The sequence below is a fragment of the Hemicordylus capensis genome, chromosome 4, assembly GCF_027244095.1.
Source record: "Hemicordylus capensis ecotype Gifberg chromosome 4, rHemCap1.1.pri, whole genome shotgun sequence".
In the NCBI taxonomy this organism is placed as follows: Eukaryota; Metazoa; Chordata; class Lepidosauria; order Squamata; family Cordylidae; genus Hemicordylus; species Hemicordylus capensis.
In genome coordinates, this window is record NC_069660.1 from 61,056,693 (window position 1) to 61,072,375 (window position 15,683).

Sequence of the window (15,683 nt, forward strand, 5' to 3'; positions counted from 1 at the left end):
GATTTGGGCCTTAAAAAGACACTATACATAACTTCATGCATCAGACAAAGTGGGCTCTAGTCAATAAATGTTTGTGCCACAATTCACCTGTAAGCCTTTAAGATGCCACAAGAGTCCTTGTTTTTTAAGACCATAGATATTAACTTGACCCCATTCCAAATCACAATACTGCTGAATATGTCAGGGAAGGAAGTTCACTGGAGACTGAGCACTTTTATTGTGTTTATACTCTGCCTTTCTTACATGATGAAGCTCAAGACAGTGTATATAGTTTCCCAGCCACAGGACCAGGTCTCCCATCTAGACACTAACCAGACTTATCCGCTTAGCTTCAGCAAGGTAGGTTGAAGTATCATGTCATGTGCCTTCAGACCATACTCTGTTCTCTGATGCATTCAAAATGGAACTGGTATAGATTTAGTCACAGCTGCTTCGTGGCTGGTGCACAGATATGGTCCGAAATATGAAATCCTGTGCCTTGCACAGAATCTATAGAATTCTATGAGGCGGGTCACACGATCAACGAGACCTGCCTCCAGAGGGTTAGTGGGGAGTGTGGGCTTAGCCCGCTCTCCCCGCAGACGACCAGCCAGTCTGCTCCACGTGCCCGAACCGGCCACCCACAGGTCTGCCAGCTACGTTACGGAGCCAGCGGGGGCTGGGAGGATCAGGGGGCTGTGCAGCCCCCGGAAGCTCCAGCATGCCCTGCACGAGCACACAGGGCATGCTGGAGAGACCCCCGAGCTGGGAGGCTGCTTTTAAGCCTCCTGGTCAGGGGTCTACTTGTGAGTTGCCGTGGCACGAAGCCATGCTGCAGCAACACACAAGCGTAAAGCCCGGGTTAGTAGAGCGCTCGCTCCTCTAACCTGGGCTTAGGGGAGGGGTACTTAAGTGGGTGACCCGCTTGAGAGCAACTGGGCTTGCCTGCGAGCCCAGTGGTTCTCATGGTAGCCAGACAGTGGGCTAGGCTCCCTTAGCCCACTTTTTGGTGATTGTGAGAATTGCCTCTATGTCTCTGTCTTTGGGCTTGTTTTCACAACCTGTGTAATCACTGTTAGACTACGATCACTGAGCTGGGCTTGTTCCTTCCTGTGGAGCTTCATGTGAGAACTCGCACTTGACCAGCAATGAGTCCCCCCACTTCAGCTAGCCAGGTTTAAGCAATGATCAGCAATTATGATCTGATGGATCACACCAAACTCGGTGACCGTAGTTAATGCCTTAACTACGATCATGCAGGCTATGAGAACAAGCCCGCAGTGTGGCTATTCTCACAATCAGCTGAAACCGGGCTAAGGGAGCACAGCCTGGTTTCGGCTTGTCATGTGCTGCAATGGGAGCTATGCGACTCCTGGCGGCAAGCCCACTTAAAAGCTCCCCCAAATGAGGTTAGCGGAGTGCATGCTCCACTAACCCCATTTTCTTGCTCATGTGTCGCGGCTCCGCGCCACAGCAACTTGCAAGTAGCCTCCTGACCGGGGCGCTACAACAAGTCTCCTGGAGATGGGGAGCTCAATGCCCCCCACACTCATGCAGGTCATTCTGGGACTTGCGGGGGCCAGGAGGTCCCCGAACCCCTCAGCACCAACCAGCTCCGTGACGGAGCCGGTAATTATCTGGGCAGCCGATCCAGCCACCCAGAGAGGGCTTCCTGCTCGTGTGCGGGAGCCCGCTCTCCCCGTGAACCCCATTCAAGCTCTCCAGAGCCTTAGAGTATACCTCTCATGGAGGTAGAGAGAAACCTGCATACAGTTAGAAAACAGTGGTCAGGGAATGGTGGTTTCCCTCCATTTTGCAGAACTCTGCAAGGCCTAAGTTCTTGTTCCTATGGTCTTAACCCACCTCTTACTCCACCCTCACTATTAACCCCACCATCCATGCATTTCTCTGTGGCAAAATAAATAATGATGTTTTTAAAACTAAGTTTCAGATTTAATTAGTTGAATTCAACTAAAATGTATGGACAAGTCAACTGAGAAGTTCCCAAAACAGATTGGGCTTCTCTTGAAGGTATTTAAAACCTCTAGTAAAGCTGACTAATATAGCACTCAGTCATTTCTTCACACAGATGCCCTGCTAGCAGAGGCGTATCTAGGGAAAATAGCGCCTAGGGCAAGCACTGAAATTGCGACCCCTGTCCAAACAACCGACACCCATCTTTCAGATAACTTTACCATAATATCAGCTCAAAAATACAAGTCAAACTCGTTAATCTTTTCATATTTCAAAAACTATTTTAGCAGTGGACTTAGCCAGACCAAAAAATGCTGGAAAACTACAGATTTCAGTATGTTGGGGCTCATGAAATACCCAAATACTATGTGGAGGTGTACTTGGAAAACTAAACAGAAGTGCCTGTCTAATTCTCTACTATGCATTGTAGCATCACTATTACATAAGTTTTAAAAATAAATGGAGAATTTGGCTTTTCCCAGATACTCTGAAAATAATTAAAGGGATATGCAGAGTAAACTGTGTCACTGTGTTGGAATATATTCTAGTATTTCAGAAAGACAGTTAAAATGAGAGAAAGAGAGCAAGAAACTCCCAGTGGGCCTTAATACTAAGGATTTCACACTGATTCAAAGACAAACTAAGCATTCATAGCCAATTATTAAGACATCACATTTAACTCACTTATCACAAGAAGCAAAGTAAGAGCAAATGAATACAATCTTAGCTCATAAGCTTCAGCTCAGTATTCCCAAGCCCTGATTCTCTGTACAGAGTGCCAAACTGAATATGTGTACAGTAACTTTTTTTTTAAACCTGTAGCCCCTTTGGGGGGCTTCCTAAAGGCTGGGGGGGGGTCTGCAAAGGTTCCCCCTCCCCCCACTGGTCTCTTAATTCACCGCCGCAGCCCGTCTCAGGCTGATTTACAGGCCTGTTCGGGCCTACAAAGATCGGCGTCATGGCCATTTTGGAGGCTGCTACGCATGTTCAAATGGCCTCTACGAGGCCTGGCAAGGACTAGGGCCTTGCAGGGACCATTTGAGCCTGTGCGGTGGCCATTTATATATATATATATATATATATTTTTTTTTTAAATGGCCACCAAAAACAAAATGGCTGCTGTGCATACTCAAATGGCCTCTGCGAGGCCTAACATGGCCTAGGGCCTCACAGAGGCCATTTGAGCATGTGTGGTGGCCATTTTGTTTTCAGTGGCCATTTTTTTAAAAAAATTTCATTTTAAAAAATGGCGCCCCCTTCAAGTGGCGCCCTGCCCTAGATATGCCCCTGCCTGCTAGCCCTTGATCACTTCTGTGTTCGATAGTTCTTTGTTGGTGTGGTATACATGCCCAGCATTAGCAACATCAGTAGCCTTTTCCTCGCATTTATCTGACTCAGGGAGAGCCACTTTCACTGTTGAGCGTCGCTTAAGTTAAAACCAGCATTTCAAGCTTGCAGAATGTGAGTCCTGAGGCATTCATTGCATCAGCCATCCTTTTCAGGTAGGCCTTCACTACAGTAAGGAAATGTTCTGTGACTGTTGAGGGACAGAGCAAAACCTAGGACCAGGATACCTGAAGAACCACCTCTTCCCATGTTAACCTCCCTGAATTCTGAGGCCATCTTTAGAGGCCATCTCTGTATTCTTCTGTCATCACAAGTACAGCAGGTGTATAGGAGAAGCAGGACTTTTCTGTCACAATGCCAAGATTATGGGAGAACACCATCAGCTGTATGCTAACAAATGGTTGGTAAAATGCATGCACCACTGAAACCAAAGCGGAAGAATTATTCTGATCAGCATTACTATTTCCCTATTGGGGTAGGGGGAAATATAGGGGTGGAGCCACCATTGAGCAAATGGGTTCGAAGAACCTGAGCCACCGCCCCTCAGGGGCCGTGCCTCATGACCCAGCCACATTCCCTGCATCTGACATCACACAGAGGGCATAGCTTTGCGTCTGATGCCAGATGCAGGGGGTGGGGCTATGGGGCTGTGGCGGTGGGCAGGCCCAGGCCCAAGTCCCCCACTATCCTCCCTTCTCCCCTGGGGAAATGGCTTGGTTTGCTGAACTCAATTAGAAATCAAATGTGGTGTGGTGTGGTGTGTGTGTGTGTGCAATACAACATAAGAACAGCCCTGTTGGATCAGACCCAAGGCCTATCTAGTCTAGCATCCTGTTTCACACTGTGGTCCACTAGATTCCTCTGAGAAGCCCACAGGCAAGAGGTGAGGGCATGCCCTTTCTCTTGCTCTTGCTCCCCTGCAACTGGTATTTAGCGACATCTTGGCTCAGAGGCTGGAGGTGGCCTATAGCCACCAGACTAGTAGTCAATGGAGGACAGATCTATCAATCTATTGTGTCTAAGTCCCTTTTAAAGCCATTCAAGCTAGTGACCATCACTACATCCTACGGCAGATAATTCCATAGATTAATTATGTGCTGTGTGAAAAAGTATTTCCCTTTGTTGGTCCTGAATTTCCTGGCCTTCAGTTTTGTGGGATGACCCCTGGTTCTAGTGTTGTGAGAGAGGGAGAAAGTTTTCTCCCTGTCCACTCTCTCTATTCTATGCATACATTTATACGCCTCTAACATGTCTCCCTGAAGCTGCTTCTTTCCCAAACTAAAAAGCCCCAGGTGTTGCAGCCTTGCCTCATAAGGAAGTTGCTCTAGGCCTCTGATAATCTTGGATGCCCTCTTCTACACCTTTTTCAGTTCTGCAATCTTGTTCTTAAGATACGGTGACCAGAACTGTACGCAGTACTCAAAATGTGGCCATACCATAGATTTGTATAAGGGCATTACGATATTAGCATTTCTGTTTTTAATCTCCTTCCTAATTATTCCAAGCATGGAATTGGCCTTTTTCACAGCTGCTGTGCACTGAGTCGACACTTTCAATGAGCTGCCTGGTACCTTTAAGCATGAGTAATGCAGATCCTTACCTGCTCCTCCACTGCTTTTCTGAGTGTGGCACCACACCACTCAGAAGTCTGTGTGTGGCAGCAGAACACACATGGCCAGCAACACCATGCTGACCATGCACATGGCCACCATGCATGCACGGTGGCCATGTGTGTCCTGCCTCTGTGCGCAGGATGCTAGGTGAAGCCCCGCGGCCCTGCGCGGACTTCTGAGTGAGGCAGCGACACACCCAGAAAAGTGGTGGGGCAGTAGAGGAGCAGGTAAGGGCCTCCTTTACTCATGCTTAAAAGGTACTGCTTCCCACCAAAACATTTGTGCACATCCCTACTTTCTTAAAAGCTTTTTGGAAGTCTGAGTATACTATGTTGACTGGATCACCTTTATTCACATGCCTTTTGATAGCCTCAGAGAACTCCAAAAGGTTAGTGAGGCAAGACCTGCCCTTGCAGAAGCCATGCTGGTTCTCCTTCAGCAAGGCCTGTTCTTCTACATGTTAAACAATTTTGTCCTTAAGTATGCTTTCTATCAATTTACTCAGCAGAGAAGTTAAGCTAACTGGCCTGTAGTTTCTCAGATCCCCCCTGGATCCCTTTTTGAAAATTGGAGTTACATTAGCTACTTTCAGGTCTTTTGGTACAGAGCCTGATTGTAGGGACAAGTTGCATATTTTTGCTAGGAGACCAGAAGTTTCACATTTGATTTTATTCAGATCTCTTAGGTGGATGCCATCTGGCCCTGGCAATTTGTTAATGTTTAGGTTTTTAAAGACAGTTTAGAGCATCCTCTTTCATTGCCTTAAATTGGCCCAGGTCTGCAGCCACCAAGCCCAAGAAGCTCAATTCTGGAGTGGGTATATAGTCAGTATCCTCCGCAATGAAGACTGATGCAAATAACTCATTCAGAGTCTTCTTATCTTCCTTAATAATCCCTTTCACGCCCTCATCATCTAAGGGTCCAACCGCCTCCCTGGCAGGATTTCCGTTTCTGATATATCTAAAGAAGTTTTTGTTATTCCCCTTAACAGCTATTCCCCTTCTAGCTACATGCTCCTCAAACTCTTTTTGCAACCCTTATTATTTCCATAAACCTTTGCCAGAGTTTATGTTCCTTTGGACAGGGCTTCCATTTTCTGAAGGAAGTCTTCTTCCCTTTTATTGCTCCCCCAATTCTACTTGTTAGCCACGCTGGCATCCTCCTGTACTTGGTGGTACCTTTCCTCCTTCTTGGTATACATTCCAACTGAGCTTCTATTACTGTGGTTTTAAATAAGCTCCATGATTTCTGGAGTGATTTAACCCTCCTGACTTTCCCTTTCAGCTTCCTTTTTACCAATCCCCTCATTTTTGAGAAGTTTCCTCTTCTTAAGTTCAACACATCTGTGTTGGACTTCCTTGGCAGTGCTCCACTTGCATATAAGCTGAATTGGATCACATTATTGTAACTGTTCCCCAATGGTTCTACAACTCTGACATCTTCCACCAGGTCCTGCACACTACTCAGGATTAAGTCCAAGGTTGCCTTCTCTCTGGTTGGTTTGACAACCAACTGTTCTAAGACACAGTCATATAGCATGTCTAGAAATGTGGCCACTCTGTCAATACCTGCATGGGAATTTGCCCAGTCTTTTTGAGGGTAATTGAAGTCACCCATTATTACAGCTCTCTCTCTCTTTGATGCTTTTCTGATTTGCTTTTCCAATTCCAAGTCATTCTCAGCGTTTTGATCTGGAGGGCAATAGCATATCCCCAGTAACACATTTCCTTTCAGACCTCGTATTGTCACCAATAAGGATACTGTGACATAGGAACCTGCCATATACTGAGTCAGACCATTGGTCTATCTAGCTCAGTATTGTCTTCACAGACTGGCAGCGGCTTCTCCAAGGTTGCAGGCAGGAGTCTCTCTCAGCCCCATCTTGGAGAAGCCAGGGAGGGAACTTGAAACCTTCTGCTCTTCCCAGAGCGGCTTCATCCCCTGAGGGGAATGTCCTGCAGTGCTCACACATCAAGTCTCCCATTCAGATGCAACCAGGGCAGACCCTGCTTAGCTATGGGGACAAGTCATGCTTGTGACCACAAGACCAGCTCTCCTCTCCAACGAACTCCAGTCCTCCTAGATTTTCTAGCTCATTGATTCTATCCCTTCTTCAATATACAGTGTTACTCCACCCCCAATCTGCCCCTCCCTGTCCTTTTTGTAGGAGTTTATATCCAGGAATAACAGTGTCCCACTGGTTCTCACTGTTCCATCAGGTTTCAATTATGCTCACTATATCTATGTTTTCATTAGCAATCAAGCACTCCAGCTAGCTCATCTTGGCTTGGAGGCTTCTGGCATTCGTTTGTAAACACCTGTACATCGAGTCTCTTACCTGGTGTGTGCTATCTCCCTTACTGTCATTTGTCATTTAGGGGATTTTGCTTGCTGAGCAAGATACCATCCAGTTCCTATCAGAACACCCCCCCAGGCATCATTTTAAATGTAGCTCTGTGACCACCAATTCTGTTTTGCTTCCTTGATACATTTCTCCACTTAGTAACTCATATATAAGGAAGTCATGCTGACTTGGGCAACGTTATGGAGGGTATTATTAGAAGGTAGTAAGGTTGCATGGCTCGCACTGAGGGCATAATTAAAAGGGAGGGAATGGCATGGATCAAATGTTATTAAGGAAACAATTCAAGGTCAGTGGTGCTGTAGAGATATCTAAGCTAACGTTGCTGAATGAAATGGAAACGCATACAGCATGCACCTTATGTTGAGTGTGACTAAAAGCAACTGGGGAGGAGAGGATGAGCAGAAAGGTGAGGTGTGCTTATATGTGCATGTGCACACATGTTCATGTGCTTAACCCTTTCCTCTTAGCTGTTTTGCTTGAAACGGCAAATTCCCCATCTACCTTTTCTTCTACAAAGTTCCAAATGGGTGTTTATCCTTGTAAACATGTACCATATTTACCTGTATTCAGGATTAGGTCCCCCCACCACAAGTTCTTTGATGTTATAAATCGGGGAGTCATCTTAAATTTAGAGATGCATATAGCCTGTATTTTTAAAGGGGTTATCTTAAATTCAGATTCATTTTCTATTTGGGTAAATATGGTATCTGCTGGTATTTCATAGAGGGAAAAGCAGCTGGGATGGATCAAGTTGAAGGAGAAAGATGGTTGGGAATGGAAATGTTAATTCTCCCCCCCCCCCAACACCCAGTTTCTTTGCTCAGAATCATCCCCTCGAGATTATTATTAATATTTTATTATTATTTTATATTTTATATCCCGCTCTTCCTCCAAGGAGACCAGAGCGGTGTACTACATTTAGGTTTCTCCTCACAACAACTCTGTGAAGTAGGTTAGGCTGAGAGAGAAGTGACTGGCCCAGAGTCACCCAGCAAGTATCATGGCTAAATGGGGATTTGAACTTGGGTCTCCCCGGTCCTAGTCCAGCACACTACACGAGATGCTATTATTATTTATAAAAAGTGGTCATATTGAGGCTTCATTTCATACACTGATATATAATGTGCCCTAACTAGTTAGATCCTTAAATGCTGGGTCAGGCAAATGTGCCTAAAATATGAAGTTCGTGGGCCAAGCCCATCTCTCCTGCTATGTGTGTGTCTGGAATTCTTGATCTCTGAGCCCTTTCCTTACACAGGCTTTAGTCCCTGTGCATCAGAAAAGAATGAGGGTTTGACCGGTTGCCATTGGGTGTGTGAGTCAATATTTGAAGAGGCTTAAGAACTGTGTACATGACCCGAGGTTGGACGGAAGCCCATGCATGTTCCTTTGCCTTGAAAATATCACGCTGCAAAACTAAAACTTCCTTGCTGCACCCTGTTTTGAACTTCACACATGGTGAGTATAGCATCCAGGAAGCATTCTTCATATTTCACTGAGAAAGGAATTGCATTCTAAGCAATGTTTACTGGAGCATGTCTGAGGCAACAGCTGCAGCTGTAGACCAGTGCAGATGCCATGTCTGCTTGGATGACTATAAGGCTGGTGCATCTGCCAGACACCTTTCTCTCCCCGCATCTGTCTGCCCCAGGCAAGGTACAGGATCAACACACTGATGTTGGGAAAGGGTTTTTATTTTTACACTTATATCTCGCTCTTCCTCTGAGAGGTCAGAGTGGTGTACATGGTTATTTTTATCCTCACAACAACCCTGTGAGGTAGGTTAGGTTGAGAGATACATGACTGGCCCAGAGTCACCCAGTGAGTTTCATGGCTGAATGGAGGTTTGAACTTGGGTCTTCCCGGTCCTAGTCCAACACTCTAACCACTACGCATGCTGACTCTTGGTCAGCTGTGCCCAAATTGCACAGCTTCGATAGGTGCTCCAGAATTGCCCATTTCTGGAAAGACCTGGCCCCAGTCAGACATGCCTTAAGTTCAGTTCAGGCATCCTGGAACCATGTGCACTATACATGGTTAAAATGCCAACTGAAGCATACTGGCAGTGGCAAATCCTACCTCAATATGCTCCATTGGCTCCCTGCCCAGGGAGAAATCCTCTCTATGACTGGGAACAGAACAGAAGAAAGAGGAACACCAACTTTAGTAATGGTAACACCAACATTTACATTACTAAATACAGATATGGCCCTTTTACATTGCAAATGTGCATCTCTGCACATGGTGGTCTTTATGGACCACCATAAAGAGTAAAAGTAGTTCAAAATTGCACATGTGAAGCCAGCCTCACTTAGCTCAGGACACCTTTTTCAGATCCGAAAGTTGTCTACTCCACCAATATATAATGGCCCAAGGAATTACCTAACTAATCCTGTCTGTCTATCTGTCAGTCTGATAGTGCAAATATGTAGGCAGAGACACTTATTGCCATGTTGTTCTTTTGTCTGGCAATAAGATTACCAGGTGCTAATCCACAGATTCGAGCTGTCACTTTGAAAATCTGGAGCTAGCAGGACAGTATGTGGAAATTGTGCTTTTCTGGGCGCTTTCCAGATTACACCCTGCAACAGGGTCACACCAAATGTGCTCTGAAATGTGAATCTGAAATCTCTGAAATGTGCTTCCACACTTCCTGTGTTGTGACAGCGCAGTCCCTACACTGACAGCAGGGTGCCGTTCATATTTCCAATGCCTTTTTTCAAATTTAATCACTGTGTTATAGTGCTATAATGGTGTATATCTGGTGTAAAAAAGTTGCTGGTTTGGGGGGGTTGTTAGTTTTCGCAAGACAGCTCCCCCTGCTGGGCGCTTTGCTATTCATGTTTTGAATGCAATTAGCCTGAACGGAAGCATTTTGCCACTGTTGAGCAGCTAATTTGGAAAGCATCCTGGTGGACCTTTCTCAGCTTCTGCTTGTTGAATCCAGCAAGACTGGAAAGACATGTGAATGAAGGGATCATTGGAGCAGAAGGGTGAAGGTCTTTGTTGCTGCCTCCTCTTTTGCTGCCTCTGAGCTTTTAAAGGGACAGGAAGAGTCTCTGGGTGAGCACCCAGCAACTAGGAAGAATACGTGGAGTACCACAGGACATGAAGATGAAAGGCAGACAAAAGTCTGTTTGGCTTCAGAGGGAAACCAGACTGTAAAATGTCATTAGGAAAAGGTATTCTTTTGGTTGCTTTCTCTAGCAACCAATTTGCCCATTGCAGTCTGTTAGTAATTTTATTTATTTATTTATTTATTCATTCATTCATTCATTCATTCATTCATTCATTCATTTGAAACATTTGATATAACGCCCACTCCGAAGACTCTGGGTGGTGCACAAAAACATGCAAAACAAGACAGCATTAAAATTACATTCTAAATAAAACTAAAGTAACTAACAAAAAAGAAAAAGCCAAAAAAGCAAATAGGTAAACTACAGGGTAAAAGCCTGGCGAAAAAGAAAAGTCTTCAATAAAGATTTAAAAATCAACAGGGAAGGAGCTAAACGAATCTGCAGGGGAAGGGAATTCCAGAGAAGTGGGGCAGCAACCGAGAAGGCCCTTTCACGGGTCCTAGCACCCCAAACCTCTCGGAAATTGGGGACCGACGCAAGGGCCATCTGAGCAGATCTGACTGGATGGGATGTAAATGGATGGGAAAGGCAGGTAAGTAGGTAGACAGGTGCCAAATCCCGCAAGGCTTTGAAGGTCAAAACCAGGACCTTAAATTGAACTCGGTAGCGAATAGGCAACCAGTGCAATGACTGCAGGAGAGGTGTTACCCTGTCATGTTTTCTGGCACCCATAAGTAAATGAGCCGCTGCATTCTACACCCGTTGTAGCTTTCCAATCATCCTCAAAGGTAACCCTAGATAGAGGGCGTTACAATAATCTAGGCAGGAGATAACAAGGGCATGGGTCACTGTCATCAATGCTAATTTTTCTCAGGAGTCTTTGATGAGGAACTTTGTCAAAAGCATTGGTATTCGGAGGCATCCTGCCTCAAAGAAGCAACTCCTCACTTAAATTATTTACAGTGGGAGAAAAAATACACTTCCGGGAGGGGATATGGGTAATAAGGTTTGGTGGGGGAAATTCAATAAAATGAGGGGGGCATCCCAAATGCTTAGGAGAGGATCTGCACCCCTCCACATCATCAATACAAATAGTAATGTGGAACAGTCTTGTCCTTTTTGACATTTCAGTCGTGACATCACCTTCTTCCTTCACCCACTTCCATGAATCAGTAACTTGAAGCACCACTGCAGACAAGATTAGCAGGCTATGACATAACCAATGGTCATCATCTCAATATACTTATGAATCACAAACAACACCAATGAATTTCCCATCGCATTTGCATGAAGGATACCAAGCCAGTAAACCAAGTTCAGAGGCATTCCCATTTATGCTAGAGATATTCCCCTGTAGAGGAAGTTCTCTCCCATCCTCCACTGCTTGCAAGAGGGATGGGAAATTTGGTAAAGGTAAAGTGTGCCATCAAGTCGATTTCGACTCCTGGCGCCCACAGAGCCCTGTGGTTTTCTTTGGTAGAATACAGGAGGGGTTTACCATTGCCTCATCCTGCACAGTATGAGATGATGCCTTTCAGTATGAGACGATGCCTTTCAGTATCTTCCTATATTGCTGCTGACCAATATAGTACCAGTGGGGATTCGAACTGGCAACCTTCTACTTGTTAGTCAAGCATTTCCCCACTACACCACTTAAGGTGGTACTAACATATAAAACCATCTTATACTATTGGTCCATCTAGCTCTGACTGAAAGCAGCTTTCCAGGATTACAAGCAGGCTCTTTCCTAACCCTACCTGGAAATGCCCAAGATTGATCCTGGGATTTTCTGCACGCAAAGCATGTGGTCTACCACCAAGCTATGGCCCAATGGTTACAATATGAGTCATAGTAGTTCCTACCCTCATTTCTCAACTTTTGCCTTTTGTATCTACCTCCTACTAATCTACCTCCTACTATTTAAAGCAGAAGATTAAGAGACAGCTTTTAATGGGAATAGCAGCTTTATTAGATCAACTTATGCTAGTGACTGTGGATGGACACAGACATTTGTTGTTTACCAAATAGCCATGGTGTACATGTAACCACTGGATAAACTGGTTGATCATAGCACAGGTGTGGGGTCCAAATCAGAACTGTGACAGGTGGCTTTTACCTTTGTCCCTACCACGTTCCTGATGTCTATCAGCCCCACACAGTTATTATTTTGGGAGAAAAATTATCATTGGCGCCAATGAAAGCTTTCTCCCCTGGTCAAGGAGCAGCCAGCCATACAAAGGTGGATCCAGTTCAGGACTGCAGCAGAGACAAATCCCCCTTTGCCACAGTTCCAATCTGAATTGGATCCTTGTGTATGCAATTTAACAAAGAAAGCAGAAGCATGCAGCTGCATTGCACATGCTCAAAGTAACATCCAGTTTGATTCTTAAATCACTCTAACAAGTATTTTAAAAACCCACTACATGTTCTATGCAGATGTGTGGTAGTATAGTCTCTGTGCTGAAGTATGGTTTTCAAATCATGATTCAAAAATAAATTCCATCTGTTGACAAATAAATATCTCCTTAACTTCCTGACTTTTATACAGATCCAAAAAGTTCATTTGTCCATCTTGGAGATTTCCCACCCTTTATTTAACGAGTCCACAGCTCTCTAGAGGAGAAAATAATTTTAATGTTTTGGAAATAACAGGCAACATTCAGGCTAAGTTAGTCATGACTACAATTCATTGAAGTTAATAGGACTTAAGTTAGTCATGTGGCCAACTTGTCTCATTGACTTCAATGGTGCTTAGTCATGACTAACAAGTCGGATGTTGCCCAACAATTTTTGCTACTATTAATATATTCACTGGGCTTGAGCCCGAAATGTTTTGGAGGCCATTATAAAGGCCTCCGAAATGTTTTGGCTGGGGGTGGGGGTGGGTGGGTTCAACCTTTCGGCGCCGGCAATGGGCGCATGCATGATCGCTACTTCTGGCCACTTCCGGCTGATGAGGGCAACAGGGCGGCAGGGAGGAACACTGCCACCTCGAGGGGCTTGAAACCAACGGAGCGAGGGCAGGGAAAATGCGGCAGGAGGGGTGAGTGCACCCTCCCCACCCTTAAAGAACCACCCTTGCTGCACTGAAGCACTTTCGGGCTCATCCCTAATATTCACCAGCACACTCATTCCAAAATCTGCTGGTTTATCAAGTTTTTCAACAAAATAAATTTAGGATACAGTCAGAGATCATATCCATATAAATGCCAAATAATTCTGAAGATGTCTTTGCAGTATTTCAAGATAGAGCACAATTCCACTTGCTATGCAAAAAACCTGTCCCTTTGTGTTGATATCAAAAGCAAGTGCTCTGCTAGAACATAAATCTTATTCGGTCTCTGTGGCCTCAAGAACCATGCACATACAATTTCATAAATTCATCAGAGCAAGAGAACTTGGATCCCATATATAAATATGTGCCCAGTGTATGGAATCTTTTGACCTCTCAAGTTATTTCTTTAGACTTTGTCTGGAAAGCAGGTCTGTGAAATTTACCCCAATAACTGAGCAAAGAGGCACCTTTAAAAGTGGTGGTTCACTTATATTTATCAGGGAGAGAGCAACTGTCCCTATTCAATCCCAACACAGAGTCTGTCCAGTGATGGTTGCTGGTGTCTACCTTGTTGTTGTTTTTTTAAGATTGTGAGCCCTTTTAGACCAACAACAGCAACAAATATTTATATACAGCTTTTCAACAAAAGTGTCCAAAGTGGTTTACATGGAGAAATAATAAATAAATAAGATTACCAGGAACCATTTTTCTTATAACTTTGCTATTTAAACTGCTTTGAAACTTATTTGTTAAAAAGTGGCATATAATATTCTTAATAATAATATTAAACAACAAACAACTGGAAATCATGGAAAATCTTCAGTTGCTGCTACCAGTTGGTTGATTAAAAAATGCTATCACTTATGTGCACCTCCTTTAACAAGAACAACACAGAAACAGCAGTCTAAAAATGAAAACCCAAACCACCAGAACACAGAAAATACTCACCAGAGGTAAGAAGGTTAGCAGGGGTCGCACTCTTGGGCGTGCCTTAAGTGTTGCTGTTCCAGAGTCCGTAACTGAACTAAACCGATTATCCCCATAATAAATGCCATCTACATCACCTAAACCAAAAAAGAAACAAGTAAGTAATAGAAGGCAACCCAGTGCAAGCCTTGTTTTAAGATGTGGTGAACCCCATCACGTCTCCTCTAGGATAATGGGCAGAATTCCACAGATTTATGTGCGAATTTCTGAGTCTGCTGCTTAAATTGGTATTTTGAATCAGATGGAAATCAAGACAAGAATTTAATGAAAAACCATCTGGATGTTTGTGGAATCCTTGGTAGATGAATGCCTTCGAGGTTAAAGTTATAGCTACATATCGGCTCCCCTTTTGTTTGGCTTTTGCAAACTATTCATGCTGGCTATTATGCTTTTTCCCAAGAGAGCAAGGTTTGGGGATGATCAGGATTGCTTGTGTGGAGAGCAAATGTCTTAACCTGCCATTCTAAGGGCAGGATAAGGCATTCTAAGGCAAGTCACAAAGCTGGGCACTGCGATTTCAGGAGCACCCATGATTTATAGCACTCACTAGAACTTAGGGTTACCTCGTGACCATGTCAGACATTTTGTAGCAGCAAACTCTAGTTTGCTACAAAATATAATAAATAATAACAACTTTATTTATTGACTGTTCCATAACAACTGTTCTCTTGGCAGCTCACAAACAAAAAGCAATGCAATAAAACATAAAATTAGAAGCACATTAACAACAAAAAGCTTCAATAAATACAAAAACATTTTTAAAAAAACATTTCAAAAAATGGAATTGCAGCCAATCCTGAATGGCACCTGTATGTTTTGCCTCACAGGGCAAATAGCAACTCCAGGGAGGTGATTCAGATGCAGTAAACATAGATTAATTTCCACCTTCCCCAACACCACTGCCCTGAACCAAACTGGGGACCCCTGCAGCAATGTGTAGCCTTTGAAACAATTGTAGGACATGCTACACTAGATCTCCAAATGCCACATTTAGTTTGGCTGTTAGGTGCTTACCTTAAACAATGCAATGTGTGAAGTGGCCCTAATTAATGAGTACAATTTCTGGCTGTATTCGCATGTAACACAGGATTGTGGGTCCAAGGGACCCATGGTTCTGCTCCCCACCACAACCCGCTCTCCTGTCTGAATTCAGATGCAATGGAAAGCTGGAAGCCTGCAGTCAGTGAGGCTACAAGGAGGAGAGGGAACTGGCTGTGCGGGATTCCTTCTTTCATGAAGGACAGCCTGCACAGCCAATCACAGCCAGAGAAAGGGAGGAACTT

At 44.4% G+C, this 15,683-nt stretch overlaps 1 protein-coding gene across 1 annotated transcript in view; it reads right to left on the reverse strand.

Moving 5' to 3' along the window:
* C4H6orf132 (chromosome 4 C6orf132 homolog) overlaps nt 1-15,683 on the reverse strand; it is a 51,320-nt gene that overhangs the window by 14,282 nt on the left and 21,355 nt on the right. Inside the window, exon 2 of the mRNA XM_053248887.1 lies at nt 14,362-14,477. Within this exon, the coding sequence (XP_053104862.1) occupies nt 14,362-14,477 (116 nt within the window). The remainder of the gene's footprint in view (nt 1-14,361; nt 14,478-15,683) is intronic.